The sequence below is a fragment of the Ahaetulla prasina genome, chromosome 2 (assembly GCF_028640845.1).
Source record: "Ahaetulla prasina isolate Xishuangbanna chromosome 2, ASM2864084v1, whole genome shotgun sequence".
Lineage (NCBI taxonomy): Eukaryota > Metazoa > Chordata > Lepidosauria > Squamata > Colubridae > Ahaetulla > Ahaetulla prasina.
This window is the reverse complement of record NC_080540.1, coordinates 17,672,961-17,693,324: the sequence shown is the minus strand read 5'-3', so window position 1 is coordinate 17,693,324 and position 20,364 is coordinate 17,672,961. Positions and strand designations below refer to the sequence as shown.

Genomic DNA, 20,364 nt, shown 5'->3' with positions numbered 1-20,364 from the left:
AGGCGCAGCGCCAGGACGCCTGGTCGCAGCAAAGGAGAGCGGAGGTGGATCCCATGTCTCCTTGGACCTTGGAGGAGGACTTACTCAAGTTTCAGGGGCGATTATATGTGCCCACAGAACCACTCCAAGCCCTCGTCATGACCCAGTGCCACGACAACCCTGCAGCAGGACATTTTGGGTTCTTCAAGACCCTCCACCTGGTGACACGCACCTTTTGGTGGCCCCGAGTGCGGCATGATGTGCATGCCTACGTGACATCCTGCGTACCGTGCCGGCAAGCCAAGGCCGCCACGGGGGCCCCTCTTGGGCTCTTCCAGCCCTTGCCGACACCCGACAGACCCTGGGGGGCGATCTCCATGGACTTCCGGATGGACCTGCCGCCGTCCTCTGGGTTCACCACGGTGCTGTTGGTGGTGGACATGCTCACCAAGATGGCACACTTCATCCCATGCCGCGGACTGCCCACAGCCGCAAAAACGGCCCACCTCTTTCTGCAGCACATCTTCCGCCTCCATGGTCTACCGGACAGGGTGGTTTCGGACCGCGGAGTTCAGTTCACAGCTCGCTTCTGGAAGAGCCTGATGGCCGCGTTGGAGGTGCAGGTGTGTCTGTTGTCATCGCACCATCCGGAGACCGACGGGAGTACAGAGAAGGTCATCGGTATCCTGGAACAGTATCTCCGTTGCTTCATCAACCAGCAACAGGACAACTGGGCTGATTACCTGTCCCTGGCGGAGTGTCAAGGTTCCAGAAATACCTCTTCTGCGTAAAAAAAGACTCGGAGGCATCCGTTCCTTTTCTCAAAGTCCTTTACTAGCATGAGGAGACTGGCACACGATGAGTGCAATTCCCAAAACTGAAGTTCCGGATTCGTTTCCCCAGTTATACAAACCCCAGTAGTCCCACCCCCCTGACCCCTCTGATGATCACACGGTCCCACGTCCTTCCAGTTCATTCGAGTAACTTCTTGCCACTCCTCGTGCAGACGTGAACGCTATCCGACCTTGACCACCGGAAGAATGTTACCCTGCCCCTCAACCCCCCCCTTCTCCCCTTAAGATAAAAATGTGGCAGCGTCTGGAAACCGAAAGTTCAATATGGTTTCCAGGCCTGACAGCGTCCCCTTGGAAAGAAGCTATATCCTAGGAAAGAAAACAAAAAGTCGATAAAGAAGAGTGTCAGTGGTTCACACTTCCCTTCTACCCCCCCCTCCCCCCTCCAAGAGGTTTCCTAGGTTTGTCAGGGAAAGTGTCGTGAAAATGTTTAATCAAAGTGTCCGCATGTACTTTCCAACTTTTGACCCAAGTAGATTCAGATAATGGATATCCCTTCCAGTGGACTAAATATTGTAACTGACCTCTATATAGTCTAGAGTCAAGTTTTGTTGATTTCATAGTGGGTTTCACCTTGGATTATCAAGGGTGGTGGGGAGCAGCAGGTTGAGGTCTCAGACCAGACTGTCTAGCAGGTTTTAATAAGCTGGTATGGAATACCGGTGTATTTTCCCAATATTCGAGGGAGCTTAAGTTGAATGATAGCAGGATTAATAATTTTACAATGGGAAAGGGCCCAAAATTTTGGACCGAGTTTCCTGCTGGGTATTCTTAATCTTAGATATTTAGTAGACAAAAGACTTTATCTCCAATGCGAAAAGGGGTTGAAGGAGCGGTGTTTGTCAGCTTGGGCTTTGTAATTCGAGCTGTGACAGCTAAGGCCTTTTGTGTTTTCCCAACCTTTCTTCAAGGAATTCATCCAGTCCATTAGGAAACCAAGTGGGGGTTGCAGGGAGTTCAGGCATTGAACGAAGTCCATGCCGCTGGTTATTTGAAAAGGGGTTAATCCCGTGCTGCTGTGTACGGCATTATTATATGCAACCTCTGCAAATGGTAACAAGTCGGACCAGTTTTCTTGTTGGTAATTTACGTAACACCGTATGTATTGTTCCACCATCAAATTTAATTTCTCAGCCGCTCCGTTAGTCTCCGGATGGAATCCAGAACTAAGTCCTTGAGACGACCCAATGGACCGTAGGAACTCTCTCCAGAACTTGGCTGTGAATTGAACACCCTGTCGGATATTATCCTTTTAGGGACTCCATGCAGTCTGTAGATGTGTTTGAGGAAGAGCTTTGCTAATTTTCTAGCCGATGGTAATCCGCTGCATGATGAAGTGGGCTTGTTTAGAGAACAAGTCCACTACGGTCCATATCACTGTATTTCCTCCACTAGGTGGGAGTTCAACAATAAAATCCATGGCAATCTCTTCCCAGGGTCTGGTCGGTTCGGCTACGGGTTGCAGGAGTCCAGGGGTTTTCCCTGGTCTGGACTTCATGGTGGCACAGGTAGCACAGCTCCTGACATAGTCTTCGACATCTGATTTCATTTTTGGCCACCAGAATTGTCTTCTAGCCAAGTGGAGAGTTTTTAAAAATCCAAAGTGGCCTCCTAGGCGAGAGTCGTGGCTTCTCTGTAGTATTGGCAACCGCATAGCGCGGGTACATAAATTTTGGTCCCCTTCCAGGGTATCCCATCCCTTAAGGTGAGGTCTTGCGAGTTTTCTTTAAACCAAGCATCATTAGTGAGTGCTGATTTTAAGTCCGCTAGTAGTTTATTTGGTGGGATGTTGGTACTGCGGTGTGATCGCGGTCGAGTAAGTGCTTGGTTGACCGGTTCGCTATCGGGGATCATTGCATGTATCACCTCTTCGCGTTTGCTGTCAAGATAAAAATGTGGCAGCGTCTGGAAACCGAAAGTTCAATATGGTTTCCAGGCCTGACAGGGAGTTTGCTTTTAACAACTCTCAGCACACCTCTACTCAGATGACCTCTACTCAGATGACCCCGTTCTTTGCCATCCGCGGCTCTTCCCTCTGGCACCACCGGACTCTCCTGTTCCCGAAACGCAGACCTTCCTGACGGAATTGCATGCGGTCCAACAGTTGGTACATCAGCAGCTGGATCGGGCAAAGGAGGACTACAAACAGTCTGCCGACCGCTCCTGATGGGCAACGCCCCCACTGGCGGTTGGAGACCGGGTGTGGCTCTCCACCAAACAGCTCCCGTCCGACCGCCCGGTAAAGAAGTTGGACCACCGATTCATCGGCCCGTTCCCTGTCGAGGCAGTCATCAACCCGGTAGCCTACCGACTGACCCTGCCATGATCCATGCAGATCCACCCCGTCTTTCACCTGTCCCTTCTGGTTCCTGAGGCCACACCGAGTCCCCTTCGGTGCCCAACAGCACCCGTCACTGTCGTCGAGGACGGGTCGGAGGAATACGAAGTCCACAGCGTATGAGACTCCCGCTGGCTGAAGGATCGTTTCCAATATTTGATCGCGTGGAAGGGATACGGGACTGATTTCTCCTGGGTAGATGCCTCCGACGTTCATGCCCCTGACCTGGTGCAGGCCTTCCATGAGCAGAACCCGACCGCATCCCGATCGTCAGCCCCGGGGGAAGGGCCCTGCAGTGAGGGATAGTGTTGTGACCCAGGTTCCTGGACCCGGACTCCTGGACTCGGATGATTCAGAAAGTGAGGGAGAAGACCTGGCAATCCCTGCTTCTCTTGCGCCCTCTCTCTCCCTGGTACCCACTCAAAGGGAGGAGGAGGGGCCGGCAAGGCCTGATTCTCTCGAGCCTTCTTCTGATTTGGCAACGCCCCAAGAACAGTTTTGGAATGATGCAAGACTGCGCAGACGTGACCGGTGCACGCAGCAGAGGAAGCGTTGGGATAAAGGCAAGGAATGATTGTCATGCAGTGACATCTGCAGAGACTATAAATAGGAGGCGGGACTTCCTGGTTTTTTGTCTTGGACAAAGCAATGAATTTGCGCAGGCAAACTATATCAATGGAGGGAAGAACATATTCGTGAGTAATTCTGGCCTTATCTATAATTTCCTCGATATCTCCAGAAACTTGGCAGGCCCGGGGGTAGACGTGGCCAGGACATTTATCTATGTAAATAAATTAGAAAAGGAGACCTTTGACTGACTCTTTGTTGGGAGTATTGGGGGAGGGAAACAGAACATAAACTCACTTGGTTTCCTTAAACCTTGGAATTGCAGTTTAAATGAGGTAGATTAATATTGACTATTCAAACTATGTTGTCAGAATTGTATTTGTCAGCTCTGTGATTTGTCCATTCTGATTTTCTTTTTCCAGTTTTAAATGCAAAACCGTGTTTGCCATGCCTTTCCATTGTAAGTGCTGCCTGCCCTGATTTCTGGATTGGATACAGAGGAAAATGTTTCTATGTATCAAAAGAAGAAAGGAATTGGGCTCTCGGTTTAAAGACCTGCTCTTCACTTAATGCATCCTTGGCTGTGATTGATACGCAGCAGGAATTGGTAAGGAATAATTAGACATCATCATTAATTGGACAATTGTCCTGGCATTCACGTAGATAAAAAGCAGTCCTGTTGTATTTATTGTTATTATCTGTATACTACTAAAATTCTCATTCTTCGTTTATAATCTCAAGGTATCCAAACGATATATTATATTGCAGCAGCATTTGAATTCAAACAGCATTTGAATACTTAAAGCTTACTTAAAGAATGGGTAAAAAAAAAATCCTGCAGCCATTGATCATGATGAAGTTATCCATAAAGTTCGACCTTTAGCAATTCTATGGGCCAGTTCTCCACATCTTCCAATCTTGCATTTTTCTTTGAATTTTTTTCTATATTCTAGCTGATGTCAGCTTTGATGGTGTCCAGCCACCATATTCTTGGACAGCTTAATTTCCTTTTACCGCTAACTCTTCCAAGCATAATTACTTTCTCCAGTGAATTCTCACAATGACATGGCCAAAGTAAGTGAGATGCAGTTACGTGATCTTGCCTTCCAGTGACATGACTGGTGTTATGCACTCCAATACTCACTTGTTAGTCACCTTTTGTCATCCAAAGAATATTCAGGAGCCTTCTCCATCTTCACCCTCAAAAGTTTATTTTCTTCCTGTTGTTGTGACTCCAGCCCCCGAATCTGGCCCCATGCCCGAAAGTGACTCAGAGAGTGAGGGGGAAAGGCCGGTAAGGCTTACCTTGGGAGCACCGATTCCTTTGGCCCGGCTCCAGGAGCCAGAACCAGACCAGTCGAAGGATGTAATGAGGCCGTCATCCCCTGATTCCTCCCTTCCCCAGGCTATGCCTTCAGACCCAGCTGATAATAATAATAAATAAGCTTCAGAAGATTAGAGAGGCGGCGTCATCAAAGGGAGGAGGCAGGAGCCCCACCCCATAGGATATATAAGGAGCTTTGGGACTGCTCTCATTCCATGGGAAGCAAAAATTAGCTGAACCGTTTCAAAGAGAGCTGAAAGTCTTACTCTGCGAGTCATTTGTTTGAACTTTGGCAGGCAGCTGCGATTTCTCTGCCAAGACTGATGAGAGCCGTGAATCCACTGGCTGAAGGCCAGCTCATGGGTCTGAAGTGGGGAAGGAGATAGAACACCGGTCTTGCTTTTTTAAAGTCCAACTTTCACAACCATTGGTAGCTACAGGGAACACAAGAGTAACGTACATTTGGCAGCCAAATGGCTGGTGTCCTTGCTTTTCCATATTTGGAATGTCATGTTCATCATTGCTGTGTGGCCCAGTGCAATCCCACATTTTATTTCTGGGCTGCCTTCACTGCGTCGAGCAATCTGCGATCCTAGGAAACTGAATTTTCCCACACATTCAATCACTTCAACTTCAATTTCTATTTTGGTGTTTCCATTCCTTGCAGTGGGTCATGAGCTCGGTCTTTTTGATGTTCAGAAAGAGACCAAAATTCTCACTTTCGTCTTTGATTTTCTTGATCAGATGTTCCAGGCCTCCTTTGGTTTCTGAGAGGAGCGTTGTATCTGTCGTGTCCCACTCCTCCGCTGACGGCCGGGTCAGGGAAATCCAAATCAGGCGTGCCTCTGCAGCTCTGCCAAAGTCCTAGCAAAGTCCTCAAGGCAGGCAGGAGACCAGAAAGTGACTTCAGCAAGATATGTTAGACTTTGCCTGACTCAGAGAATGCCAGAAAGCAGATCCTTTATATAGGCCATGGGGTGTGGCTCCATGACTCAGCACTTATCCAGGCCTGCCCCTCCCTTCCTTCTGTCGCCGCCGCCTATCAAGTCTTCTGAAGCGAGGGTCACTCCAGTCTGCAGCTGTTGGTAATTGACCTTCCTCAGACTCACATGCTGTGGAGGAGGGGGAGGGGTCTAGTTGCTCCATTTGCCTGGGCGTGGAGCCAGAGCTGGGGGTTGAAGGTATTTCCTCCTCTTCAGCCTGTCTGGGCATGGAGCCAGAGCTGGGGCCGGGAGGCATACTAGGACATTCCTCAGCGTTCGGAAGCAGATAAGAAGGCCCCGGCTGCGGTGAAAGCGGACGAGACACAACAGTATCGTCAGCATATTGAAGAAAGTTGATGTGTCTTCCACCAATCTTTATCCTGATCTTTGATCGTTCAAGATCTAGCTTCTTCATGATCATTTCGGGCATAAGGGGTAAATGAGAAAGGGAGACATTACTCCTGTGGAATTGAAATTTCTACGATGTTCAGACCAATTTTATTTGCAAAGCTGTGGCCTTTGCAACATCTTCATGGTCATGGTGATTTCCAACACTCCTTGCCAGATTCCCATAAGCAAAATCAATGGGGAAGCCAAAAGGAGTTGGAAAAATCTACCACTGCCACTTCCTTTTTGCACATCCATGGTCATTCTGATTAATCTGTTTAGCTAAATAACTCTTGATTTATTGTTGAAGTTCATTTGCCATTTATTTCATTTCATTTGCCATTTATTTGCCATCATCTCCTTGATGATGATGATGTGACCATCCAGCATTGGAGTAAAAAAACAAAACAAAAAACAGTCAACCTAAAATTTGATGTTTTTGTCCCATCAGACTGCACTACCTTTCTGTAAAAGGATGATCCAATGAGTCACAGGGTTCTTCTGTTGTTGTTGTTGTTGTTGTTGTTATTTCACAGCAATGTGAAGTCACGCCAGTTCTATCAGTGTCATATATATGTGGATCCAAGCAGTGTGGCCTTTTGTAATTGACAGGTGGATATTTTTTCAGTGTGTGGATTTTCTAAGTGCCCTCCAAGATTTTTGGGTAAGATACTCAGTGTTCCAATAGCCATGGAGGCCATCATGGCTGGTTTATGCCATAAACTTATTTCAGTATTCAATCTTTATGCTTTCTGATCTCCATTTTTTTCTTCTGTTCTGCTACCTCCTGGTATTGCCACATAAATTATCCACACTTACTTTTTTTAAACCACAGTTAAATCTAGTATGTTGTGAGCCAAGACTTTATCAGTGTGTATTTGGAGATCCCACAATATTTTAATCTGCTTGTTTTCAAGTACTTATGTTCCTACCAAATTTTCATTAGTGTCACACGATAATGTTTACACATGTTCTAGTGAGTCATTTGGTGACTGTGTTATATCATAGTTTATAATCTATTTGTGCAATCGTCTTGCACAAGTGAGTATATATGATCCACTGTTTCTTTTGCCTCTTTGTACAGAATGCGGCTGCGCGGGTTATTGAGGGAGCGGTTCGGAGCTCCCACATAACACCTATCCTGCGCAGACTGCACTGGCTACCTGTTGTTTTCCGGGTGCGCTTCAAGGTATTGGTTACCATCTTTAAAGCGCTCCATGGCTTAGGACCGGGCTAGTTACGGGACCGTCTACTGCCGGCCTCTATCTCCCAGCGTCCGGTACGTTCCCACAGAGAGGGACTCCTCAGGATGCCGTCAACCAAACAATGTCGACTGGCGGCCCTAAGGGGGAGGGCCTTCTCTGTGGGGGCTCCTACCCTGTGGAACGAGCTTCCCCTCGGGCTACGACAACTACCTGACCTTGGGACCTTTCGCCGCGAACTTAAAACCTATTTATTTCGTATGGCTGGACTGGCCTGATTTTAAATTTTAAATTTAAATTTTAATTGAATCTTTGATGGGTTTTAAATTTCTGTAATTTTATGGGGTGTAATGTTATTTTAAATTTTTTGGCAAATTTGAATCAGTTTTTTAAGGGTTGTTTTAATTATGGTGTATGTTTCTGTTTGTATTTTATTTGCCTGTTCACTGCCCTGAGTCCTTCGGGAGAAGGGCGGTATACAAATTAAAACATTATTATTATTATTATTATTATTATTATTATTATTATTATTATTATTATTATTATTATTATTATTATTATTATTATTATTATTATTATTATTATTATTATTATTATTATTATTATTATTATTATTATTATTATTATTACAACATGCACTTTGAATCGTTTGACGATTTTTCAATTGTGGACTTCATTGCATTAGTTTGAATAGTTTGCTCTTGAGCAGCCAAAATCAAATCTTCAGGGGTTTTTTTTCCAGTTCCAGTTGTAAATGTTTATTAGGTTTCACCTTTATCCACTTTAAACAGCTTAGAAAGGGCTGTAAAACACTATGAAGAGGTATATAAGTCTAAGTGCTATTGCTATTACTCTATGTAAATGGTCCAACAAACGGCCTTCCAATGACCAGTAAGGCTCTAGCCCATGCTACCCTAAAGGCAGCCACCCTCAGTCCCCCAAATAACAGCCCGTATATAACAAAGAAAGCCCGTAGAATAGGAGTATGCTCATACGGCAAGGTCCTGGGTACCAAGCATGGGTGAAATCTAAAAATTTTCCCTACCGGTTCTGTGGGCGTGGCTTAATTGGTGGGCATGGCTTGGTGGTCAGATGACCCAGTGGGCGTGGCCAGTAACAATAAATAATTAAAATAATAAAGTACACAAAACAATAAGGTACCAAAAACCAACTTTCACACTTTACACACACACAACACAACACAGCGCAACAGACTCGCACACAATGTAAAAGCAGCTGCACTTCACCCAAAATGGTCCCTGCAACAAGCAGGAATCTCACACAGCCACAAAAAGCTTAAAATACAACTTTCACACTTCTCACACACACAACACGACACAACTGACTCACACACATACAGGTTTGTGAGGTTCAGTGTGTTTGTGTAGTTAGAGTGAAACACTACAGAAACACACCAAATCTCAGAAAGCTGCACAAATATTTAATTTTGTTATTTTATTTATATTTTTAGATAAAAGCAGCTAAATTTAAATTTCCTTAACTTTAAATTGCTATGTCTAAAAAAAAAAAACCTCCTAAAAAAAAGCCCAATTAACTATTTTTTAAAGCTCCCCCCACCCTCCAGTTACTTACTCAATTAAAGGGACAAAGCAGGCAGATTGAGTTGCTCACCGATGAGATGGATTGCAGGCAGGCAGATTCAGTTGCTAAGTGATGTAATTTATTGCAGCAGCCAAAGCAAAGCAGGAACAGTGAGCGAGCCCGAAAGAAGCAGCAAGCTGCCAAGTAAGCAAGTGGGGACCGGGCAATTGGGTGGGCATGGGAGTGGGGGGCAGGGATTTTTGCTACCAGTTCTCCGAACTACCTGCCCTTATTGCTACCGGATCGCCTGATCCAGTCCGAACCAGGAACATTTCACAATGCTAGCGCCCATGCGATGCCACAACGCTAATGTGAATGGGTGGGGCCACACATGCAGGTGCACTGGCCAGCCACTCACGCGGCCCAGTGGCCAACAGCCCACAGCCTGGTAGTGGGCTGTGGCCCACAGGTTGGGGATCCCTGCTTTAGCAGGTCCATCACTCACCAAGGGCAGACCAATTGAATACGTCCAGCCACCCTCTGGAGGAGGGCAGAATAAGAGAATCTCAAGGCCACCAAGGCATTGTCTGACCATGACAGAGAATACTAACAGATTCCCCCACCAGGTCACAATGCCAGTGCTCTGACAAGATCATATCCAGAATATGACCACTGTCTTGAGTTGGGCTGTGGATGACCTGAATACACCCATGAACGTCACGGTGACCATGAAGTCTTCAAGATGTTTCTAAAACCAAATCCAGTGACAGCAGATTAAAGTGCCCCAGGACTATAAGCCTTGGGAACTCCAGTGCCAACCAGCAGCTCAGACATGGAGGTTGGTACACAACAGAAAAGCAGCAACAATTCTGGCGGATCCTGCAAGCCCAGCCTCAGAAACATGATTTCTCATCCAGAAACCTGAGCATGACTTATGAAGGACAAAAAAGATTCCCAAATGGGTAACGGCCACAACCACCCCTCCCCTGCCCTACAATGGATAGTGCCAAACCCAAAACTTGGTCAGGTACATCTCCAAGACGGAAATATCATAATGCATGCCAAATCAGCTTGCGCCTTTCTAATAAGATTGCAAATAAAGAGGGAGGGGCTTAGCAGCAGCAGTAACTAAATGCATGAGCAGCAATGTTGTGACCCAGGCCCAAGTAGGTAGTACGAAACTCACTGTAAAAACAAATTTTATTATAATAACAGCTGAGAATTAATTCATTCTCAGTGTAGTTCAACTAAACTAAAGCAAATTCCTCCTGACACGATTCCTCAGTCCTACCACCAACCTTGGTCCAATTAGGCAAACTGCCAAAGGCCTTTCTTGGCAAAAATTCAGAAAACACCGATACAAAACAAACGCAGCTAGACAAAGCTATCAACGTTGTTTTCTGGCAAAGAGCCCAAATGCCATTGCTGGTCTTTTAAGCCTTATAGGAGGGGCCAATCATCTCTTGGCCCTCCTCCCAAGTTGTCATCCTTGCTTGAGTTGCTCTTGCTTTCTGGCAGCTCTTCTCATGTGTGCATTAGGAACAGGCTCCTCCTGTTCCTCTGCCTCACTGCTGTCAGCCTCTGGAGGCTCTGGAGTCCGCACCTCACTCGCCGATGGCCCCGGCCCCACCTCTGCCTCCGACGCAGAGCCCTCATCCGGGCCTTCCCCAGCCTCCAGGACTGGCCCATGTTCTTCCTCAGCCTCATCGCTGTCTGACTCCGTTGCCAGCTCCGCAGGCTGCTGGCGGACCACAACAAGTAGTAGCCAAAGGCACAATCTTCTGAGGGATTGCTTTCCACATTCTGGACATGAAATCAGAGGGCTGGAACAAGCCATCAGTCTTAAGCATCAGGGGCATCTTCCCTGCAACAGCCTGCCCTTTGGCTCCTATTTAAGGGTCCAATTTTTTTGAATGTATTCCTTGACTTTTATTATGCAGATCTTTTACATTGTTGGCTATCAGGGTGATGTCATCAGCAGCATAGCATAAGTCATTGATGCTTCCTCCAATTGCTAAACCACACATCATCTTCACTTCAGCCTATCTTTTGACCAGGCTTAAATTCTGGACACTTTTATATATAAGTAGTCCTTGAGTGGCGCGGTGGCCTAGAGGTGAAGACATTTGCGTCTCAGTCAGAAGGTTGAGAGCTCAGTCCTAGGCAGCGACAGATGTTTCTCTCTTGGGGCAAAAAGACAAAATATCTACACACATACATATACAGGCAGTCCTCAACATACAACCATTTAAAGTTCAATCCACTTGAAAAAGAGGACGTACGAGCCAGATTCAAAGTTCCAATGGTCAGCCATTATGGCCATGTGATCAAACGTCAGATGCTCAGATACCAGGCCAAATTTATGGCTGTTTGCAATGTACCGCAGTCCGATGATTGTTTTATTACAATTTTGCAAAAACCCCAGCACTTCCATTTTTCAGTGAAACTGCCCATTGTGAGTCACTGCTTTGCTTAATAACCATGGCATTAGTTTAATGACTGCAATGATTCACTTAACAACTGCCACCAGAAAAGTTGAGTTTTAACCCACTTTACAACAGTTATGATGTGCGACCATAATGGGCAGGGTCCATTACAGTATGTTAAGATCTACCTTAAAGACTCTGCTTTCTCAAGTCTACAGCCCTGGGAAAGACTAAAGGAAAAAGAAAAAGAGGATAACAATCAATAAGATATATGGTCAATTACAGCAACAAGTGATCTACCTTTAGAAGACCTGAAAGAGGACAGGTCCTCCAAGAGAAGGTGAAATCTATCTGATCGGTAAGAGTCAATATCAACTTGATGGCACATAGCCAAATAAATATATTTTATCTAAATAAAACTTGCCATGAATAGTTTCGTTATCATGATGAGCTATTAATACTAATTTTTTTTTGTTGAGCTATTAATACCGTTTTGTCCTTGCTACACGTTACTCTGTGAACAGCTTGACATGCAGCTGAACCCACCTATCCTCCAATAAAACAGATCGTGTGCGTGGATCCGGAGGCTTTTATTAGAGGAACAGGATGGGTGAAACTGGAAAAGGGGAAATACATACAATAAGAACCCAATTACAAAATAGGCAGTGTTGAGTTGCTGCCGAACATAACAATTAACAATTACAGATACATCTAAATCTCACCAGCAATGCTGTGTGTATGGGATGTGGATTTTTGTCCTCCGATGAACATATGCCACAGATTAGGCTGGATTCTTCCAGGTGCTGCTATTTCCTTCCAAATATTAAAGGAAATGGAGTCTTCCCAGGATGCACTCGTTTGGGGAGTGATGGGTAAAAGGGTTGGGTCAGCTTTGAAAGATTACAGATTGGTATTTGGCCCCTGGCCACTAGATATACCATGTTTCCCCGAAACTAACACCTCATATATATTTTTTTGCTCCAAAAGATGCATTAGGGCTTATTTTCAGGGAAACACAACTTTGGGGTGATCAGCCTGGGCGGCCGCCCCATCCCCAGGTGCACACACAAGAGGGGACCAACAGTGGGGCACTCCAAGCAGCAGGCCAGGGCAGAGATACAGGGGGGGAGGCAGGCGATTTGGCCTGCTGGACACTCTGTCCCACTGTCTGTCTTTACTTGCTTGCGGCCATGACGGGGCAGGAGGCTATGTGCACGTCCAGGGGCCAGATTGCGTTGCTCCCCCCTCTGTGCCTCTGCCTCCACCTGCTGCAGCACTCATCTGCACTGCATGGGCTGCTCATCCCCAGAGTGCGCCAGCCAAGGGGTGGGTGGGCTGCAGTTGCTGCTGGACACCGTTGGCCCCTGCATGCTCACCACCTGTGCTGCCCCCCCCCCAGGACTGACAATCTTAACTGGGGCTTATTTTGGGGTAGGACTTATATTATGAGCATCTTAAAACGAGCATTCACAGTGCTGTCTCATTTCTTATCATCTTATCTTTCCTACTATCTTCTACTGGTTTCTTATGATTTATCAATTGTTGTTTGTAACTTACGATTATGATTGTAACTATAATGATGACTTATGACAGTGTCGGTGAACTTATGGCAGCAGGGGTGGGTTCTAAATTTTTTACTACCGCTTCTGTGGGTGTGGCTTATTTTGTGGGCATGAACAAAGGCACGCTGCAAGGAGACAGAACAATCTAACTTTTATTAAACAATCAACTGAGAGAGGCACAGCTCTCCTAACAAAAACCCCCCGAAGGGCTGCCTGACAGACGCTTAAAAACAAGCCGGCTGTCAGGCAGAAGGAACCAATAAGAAGTCTCCACTCTCCCGCTTTCTTGGCTGCTTGCGCGTCAGCCAATCAGGAACCCAGCAACAACCTTCGGCTTGGAATGGACGTGGCCACGAGGACACAACACCCCTCTCCTCCCGGATTGCACATGCGTATTCGGACAAATATGCAGGTCAGTGTCTGCGTCGCCCAGAGCATCTCAGTTCCGGACGGGGCATGGCTGGAAGAGAAAGAGGGGTAGCGGAAGGCTGTCCATTCGTGCCCTGGGCCGCGATGGTGACCGGAGGATCTTCTGACGCGCAAGGTAAGTCTGCCGACGAGAACACTCCGGTGGAGGGCGGAGGGTGAGCATCGGTTGAAGGCAAGGTAGCGGCAGATGCGTGTCTGGCTCTTGGTGAGGGGCCTGGGTGTGCAGGAGGTAGGGCGTTGGTAGGGTGTGTATCGTCTGGTAATTGAGAAGCGGTAGAGGCCTGGCTGGTGTCTTGTGCGGAGCCTGGTTGTGCCGGCTCGGGTTCGGGATCTGTGCATTCTCTTCTACGATCCAACATGGATAGGTCGGGTTCGTTGTGCATGTCAGACTCGAGCCTCTTGCGCAATTGATTTACATGCCGCTTCCAGGTTTGGCCATCTGCCAAACCGACCCTATAGGAACAGGGGCCGGTCAGTTGGAGTATTTGTCCTGGCAGCCAACGTCCCGGTCCCCCGTAATTTTGGGCATAAACCAAATCACCCACAGCAAAAACCCTCAGCAGTCTCTGTTCACGCATTTGCCCTTCAGGAGCATACGATGGATGTATGCGGTCCATTACTGTTCGGAGGCGCCGCCCCATTAAAAGGTCTGCGGGACTGAGGCCGGTTGATGGGCAGGGAATGGTATGTTGTGCCAGGAGGTAGTTGTTGATTTTCCGTTGCCAATCCGACGGGCCTAAACGGCTTAGCGCCTCTTTCACCTCCCTCACGGCTCGTTCTGCGTGGCCATTCGCGGCCGGGTGAAACGGAGCCGTGGTGGCATGGCGAATGCCCTGTTGTGCCAAGAAAAACTGAAAGGGTGCCGCTGTAAACTGGGGCCCATTGTCTGCCACCAATACATCAGGCAACCCGTGGGTAGCAAATAGGCGGCCCAGGACTCTCATAATGGCTTCCGAGGTTGTGGCTGGCATTAGCGCCAGCTCCACCCATTTAGAGTAAGCGTCGACCATTATAAAGAATTGCCGTCCTAGATACGGGCCAGCTAAATCTGCGTGGACTCTGGACCATGGCCCTCGAGGCTGTTCCCACTCTAAAATGGGTGCCGCAGGCGGGGCTGGCCTGGACTCCTGACAAGCAGGACAGCGACCCACCCATTTCTCGATATCCTGGTCATTTTCGGCCACCAGGCGTAACTGCGGCCCAGAGCCTTCATCCGGACCACCCCAGGGTGGGAGTCATGAAGGCGTGTCAAAACCCTATTCCTTAGGACTAGGGGCACTACCACCCGGTTTCCCCACAGCAAACAGCCTTGTAAAACCGATAATTCAAGCCTTCTGCAGTGGTAGGGCATGAATTCTGGAGGCGTGGAGCCCAGCCACCCTCTGCGCACCCAGTCTATGACTTGGGACAAGATTTTGTCCTTAGCAGTTTCTCTACGAATGTCAGCTGCAGAGATAGGTGAATCCCATTCCTCAATTAATAAGACCTCAATTGTAGGCGCAGGGTCGGCGTCTAGGTAGGGCAAGGGGCATCGGCTGAGCGCATCAGCATGGCTGATCACCTTGCCAGGCCTGTAGAGAAGTTGATATGAGTAATTGGCCAAGAACTCTGTCCACCTGGACATCCGGGGTGACAGGATAGGCGGAGATGGGCGGTTGCCCGCCAACAAACCCAACAAGGGTTTATGGTCTGTGACCAGGGAAAAAAAACGCCCATAAATGTAGTCGTGGAAGCGCTTAACGCCTGTGACTGCTGCCAATGCCTCACGGTCTAGCTGGCTGTAATTACGTTCCGCAGGGGAAAGGGTCCTGGAATAAAAAGCTATTGGTGCCTCGGTTCCATTAGGAAACACATGGCTGAGGACAGCACCAATGCCATGTGGGGAGGCGTCGCATGTCAAGGTCAATGGAAGGGAGCTGTCATATTGGACCAGGACAGCCTCCGAACCGAGGAGGTCCTTGACGGCTTGGAATGAAGCCGCGGCGGTCCTGGTCCAGACCCAAGGGGCCTTAGCATCTAAAAGACGGTGCAGGGGTTCCGCTACCGACGCCTTATGCGGTAGAAAAATAGAATAAAAATTTAGAAGCCCCAAGAATGCCTGCAGCTCAGCCCTATTAGTAGGGGTGGGGGCGTTTTTTATAGCCGCCACTTTGGATGGAGTGGGATGGATGCCCCGGGCATCCACTAAAAACCCTAAAAATTCTACTTGTGGGACACCGATCCGACACTTTTCTTTTTTTAGCTTCAGCCCTGCCTGTCTGAGGCGGCCTAACATGGCCCTTAGTTTAGTGAGGAGTTCTGACTGGTTACTGGCTTTAAGGGGACCACAATAGGGGTTTCCCATGGTGAGTAATCTATAGGGACCAGTATGCCTTGGGCAATAAGCTTATCTAGTTCCTTATCCACCTTAGGCCTGAGCGCTAGCGGCACCCTTCTAGCTTTAAGGCGAATGGGCACCACTTGAGGGTCCAAATTAAAGGATATCGGGGTTCCCCTGTAATTACCGAGTTGCCCGTCAAAAACGTCGGCGAATTCTTCGGCTAGTATGGCAGGAACATCCAAGCTGGTTGAGTGGATACCGGACACGTTAAGGTTCAGAGCAGCAAACCAATCGAGCCCCAGGAGACATGGCAAGTCCTTCTTGACGACTATCAGAGGCAATTTACCTGAAAAGGAATCATAAGTCACCCAGAATGAGCCCTCCCCCAGGGTTGGAATTATATTTCCTTGATAATCCTTCAGGATTACTGAGCAAGGCTTGAGGCGGTTTCGATGAAAGGAGGGAAGTAGGTCCTTTACTGTGGCCCAGGCAATTAAGGATCTAGAAGATTCGGTGTCTACTTCCATCCTACACGGTGCTCCCTCGAGAGACACAGTGAGGTAAATTTTATTACAAGGGGCGACAGAGGTGGCATGGGTAATAGCCACCTCTGAAGGCTCGACTTCTAGGGTGTCTGCGATCCAATTTTCTCGGCGGGTTGGTCTCGCCTTGGAAGATCGCCTAAACTGGGGCTCAGGTGCCCCTACAAGACTCGGGAGGGCAGCCCTACAAACCCTGGAAAGGTGGCCACGCTTCCCGCAGCGGCAGCAAATGGCCGTTTTGAAATGGCATTCATCCCTATTATGGTTGCCGCCGCAGCCGAAGCAAATGGTGTGAGATGGCTTTACAGGGGCCACCTTCCTTTTCGGTCGGGAAGAGTCCAACTGCTTGATGTCCTCTTCATCCCCGGATGCGGACTCCAGACAGGACTCCTCATAATGGACAGCCACAGAAGGCTCCATGGGGTTGGTGCCCGTCTGAAACGGGCGAATTTCATCTGCAGACTTTTCAGCCATCTCAGTTGCCTGTGCTTCGTCTAAGGCAGCCTGAAGTGTTAGGTCCTTTCAGGACAAAAGTCGCCTCTGAAGGCGAAGGTTTTGAACTCCGTAAATCAGCTGATCTGATTTTGATTTACTGAGGAAAAACCTGGACCTCTCAGATTCAGGTTTTCCCAGATGTGCCAGTTTACCTATCCTAGTAAATGGAACTTTGAAAGATGCTTGCTTCAGAGTTTTATTTGGAGTTGGGTTTTTTCTGGAATGCTGACACTTGCATCTTTTTTGAATCCTAAAGTGCAATGCACTTTAAATTTAAATAGAGATTTAAATTTAAATTGTATAATATATCTCTTGTACATAGAGATTTAAATTTAAACTTCTATGTACAAGAGATTTATTGTATAATTGCAATAAGAAGCTTGATTTAATAGACCTCCTTTTACTGGTCTTTAGATGAAACACATCCAGTTTCTGGGTAGATATCTGCCCAAAATAGCAGACCAGCCCCACTGTATCTGAAATATTCCTGGCTTGAAGTAATCGTTTCCTGTATGAATTTATCAGTCTCACATCGTTGTGGAGGAAATTTGGCCCATTCTTTCTGTTGCTTCAGTTCATTAAGGTTTGTGAGCATTTATTTATGCACAGTTATCTTGAGGTCCCACCACAGTATTTCAATTGGGTTGAGGTCTCGGCTTTGACTGGGCCATTGCAACACCTTGATTCTTTTTCAACCATTTTGTTGTAGATTTACTGGTGTGCTAGCGATCATTCTTATCACCTAATGTCGGCCAAACTTCAGCTATCAGACACATGGTCTCACATTTGACTCTAGAACAGGGGTGTCAAATTCAAGGCCCGTGGGCTGGATCCTGCCCACAATGCTGGCCTGGAAATAGCAGAAGACTAGCCCACTGTGCCTCGTTTTCAGCCTGGATGGCCTCCTGCAGCACTTTGCCAGCCAAAATGGGCCCCCGTGCCCCATTTTGGCCCGCAGGGTGCTACAGGAGGCATCCATTCCACCTCCTCCCAGCCTGCTGGCAGAGGAGAACTACAACTACAGCCCTCAAAGAAATCCAATTTGACACCCCTGCTCTAGAATATTCTGGTATATAGAGTTGTTCATGGTCGACTCAATAACTGCAAGGTGCCCAGGTTCTGTGGCTGCAAATCAAGCCCAAATCATCATCCCTCCACCACTGTGCTTGATAGTTGATATAAGATGTTTGTGCTGATGATATGATATGCTGTGTTTGGTGTTCACCAAATGTGGCAATGTCGATTATGGCCAAACATCTCCACTCTGCGCATGTCCAAGATGGCGTCGCGCCGCTGACTGAGAGATGCGGCGGCGAGCCTCCTGGACGTTTTTGGATGAGGGGGGACCCTTTTGAGATCTTGGGTCCCCCGCCCGGGTGGATGAGTGTCTCCTCAGCCCGGGGGTGTTGAGGTGGGTTTGGGGCGGCCCGGGGCGGCCCGGGGCGGTCTCCCATCGCGGCGGCGGCGCGGCGGCGGCGGCGGCGGCGGCGGCGGCCTGGCCTGGCCTGGCCTGGCCTGGCCTGGCCTGGCCTGGCCTGGCCTGGCCTGGCCTGGCCTGGCCTGGCCTGGCGGGGCCTGGCCTGGCCTGGCGGGGCCTGGCCTGGCCTGGCGGGGCCTGGCCTGGCCTGGCCTGGCCTGGCCTGGCCTGGCCTGGCCTGGCGGGGCCTGGCCTGGCCTGGCGGGGCCTGGCCTGGCGGGGCCTGGCCTGGCCTGGCGGGGCCTGGCCTGGCCTGGCGGGGCCTGGCCTGGCCTGGCCTGGCGGGGCCTGGCCTGGCGGGGCCTGGCCTGGCCTGGCGGGGCCTGGCCTGGCCTGGCGGGGCCTGGCCTGGCCTGGCCTGGCCTGGCGGGGCCTGGCCTGGCGGGGCCTGGCCTGGCCTGGCGGGGCCTGGCCTGGCCTGGCGGGGCCTGGCCTGGCGGGGCCTGGCCTGGCCTGGCCTGGCCTGGCGGGGCCTGGCCTGGCGGGGCCTGGCCTGGCCTGGCGGGGCCTGGCCTGGCGGGGCCTGGCCTGGCCTGGCGGGGCCTGGCCTGGCCTGGCCTGGCCTGGCCTGGCGGGGCCTGGCCTGGCCTGGCCTGGCGGGGCCTGGCCTGGCGGGGCCTGGCCTGGCCTGGCCTGGCGGGGCCTGGCCTGGCGGGGCCTGGCCTGGCGGGGCCTGGCCTGGCCTGGCCTGGCCTGGCGGGGCCTGGCCTGGCCTGGCCTGGCCTGGCCTGGCCTGGCGGGGCCTGGCCTGGCGGGGCCTGGCCTGGCGGGGCCTGGCCTGGCGGGGCCTGGCCTGGCCTGGCCTGGCGGGGCCTGGCCTGGCCTGGCCTGGCGGGGCCTGGCCTGGCGGGGCCTGGCCTGGCCTGGCCTGGCCTGGCCTGGCCTGGCCTGGCCTGGCCTGGCCTGGCCTGGCCTGGCCTGGCCTGGCCTGGCCTGGCGGGGCCTGGCCTGGCGGGGCCTGGCCTGGCCTGGCCTGGCCTGGCGGGGCCTGGCCTGGCGGGGCCTGGCCTGGCGGGGCCTGGCCTGGCGGGGCCTGGCCTGGCGGGGCCTGGCCTGGCCTGGCCTGGCCTGGCGGGGCCTGGCCTGGCCTGGCCTGGCCTGGCCTGGCCTGGCCTGGCGGGGCCTGGCCTGGCCTGGCCTGGCCTGGCCTGGCCTGGCGGGGCCTGGCCTGGCCTGGCCTGGCGGGGCCTGGCCTGGCGGGGCCTGGCCTGGCCTGGCGGGGCCTGGCCTGGCCTGGCGGGGCCTGGCCTGGCCTGGCGGGGCCTGGCCTGGCCTGGCCTGGCGGGGCCTGGCCTGGCCTGGCCTGGCGGGGCCTGGCCTGGCCTGGCGGGGCCTGGCCTGGCCTGGCCTGGCGGGGCCTGGCCTGGCCTGGCCTGGCGGGGCCTGGCCTGGCCTGGCCTGGCCTGGCCTGGCCTGGCCTGGCGGGGCCTGGCCTGGCGGGGCCTGGCCTGGCGGGGCCTGGCCTGGCCTGGCCTGGCCTGGCCTGGCGGGGCCTGGCCTGGCGGGGCCTGGCCTGGCCTGGCGGGGCCTGGCCTGGCGGGGCCTGGCCTGGCGGGGCCTGGCCTGGCCTGGCGGGGCCTGGCCTGGCCTGGCGGGGCCTGGCCTGGCGGGGCCTGGCCTGGCGGGGCCTGGCCTGGCGGGGCCTGGCCTGGCGGGGCCTGGCCTGGCCTGGCCTGGCCTGGCCTGGCGGGGCCTGGCCTGGCCTGGCCTGGCGGGGCCTGGCCTGGCGGGGCCTGGCCTGGCCTGGCGGGGCCTGGCCTGGCCTGGCCTGGCGGGGCCTGGCCTGGCGGGGCCTGGCCTGGCGGGGCCTGGCCTGGCCTGGCGGGGCCTGGCCTGGCCTGGCCTGGCCTGGCCTGGCGGGGCCTGGCCTGGCCTGGCCTGGCGGGGCCTGGCCTGGCCTGGCCTGGCCTGGCCTGGCCTGGCGGGGCCTGGCCTGG

At 51.2% G+C, this 20,364-nt stretch overlaps 1 protein-coding gene across 9 annotated transcripts in view; it reads left to right on the top strand.

The window, feature by feature from the left end:
- LOC131191688 (C-type lectin domain family 2 member D-like) overlaps positions 1-20,364 on the top strand; it is a 68,318-nt gene that overhangs the window by 31,256 nt on the left and 16,698 nt on the right. For 8 of the 9 annotated variants that reach the window (XM_058170091.1, XM_058170087.1, XM_058170088.1 and 5 more), the window contains one exon: positions 4,161-4,345. In XM_058170091.1, coding sequence (XP_058026074.1) covers positions 4,161-4,345 — 185 coding nt within the window. Of the gene's footprint in view, positions 1-4,160; positions 4,346-5,806; positions 7,509-20,364 lie in introns of those variants that run through there. The other variant, XM_058170095.1, reaches the window with a different exon arrangement.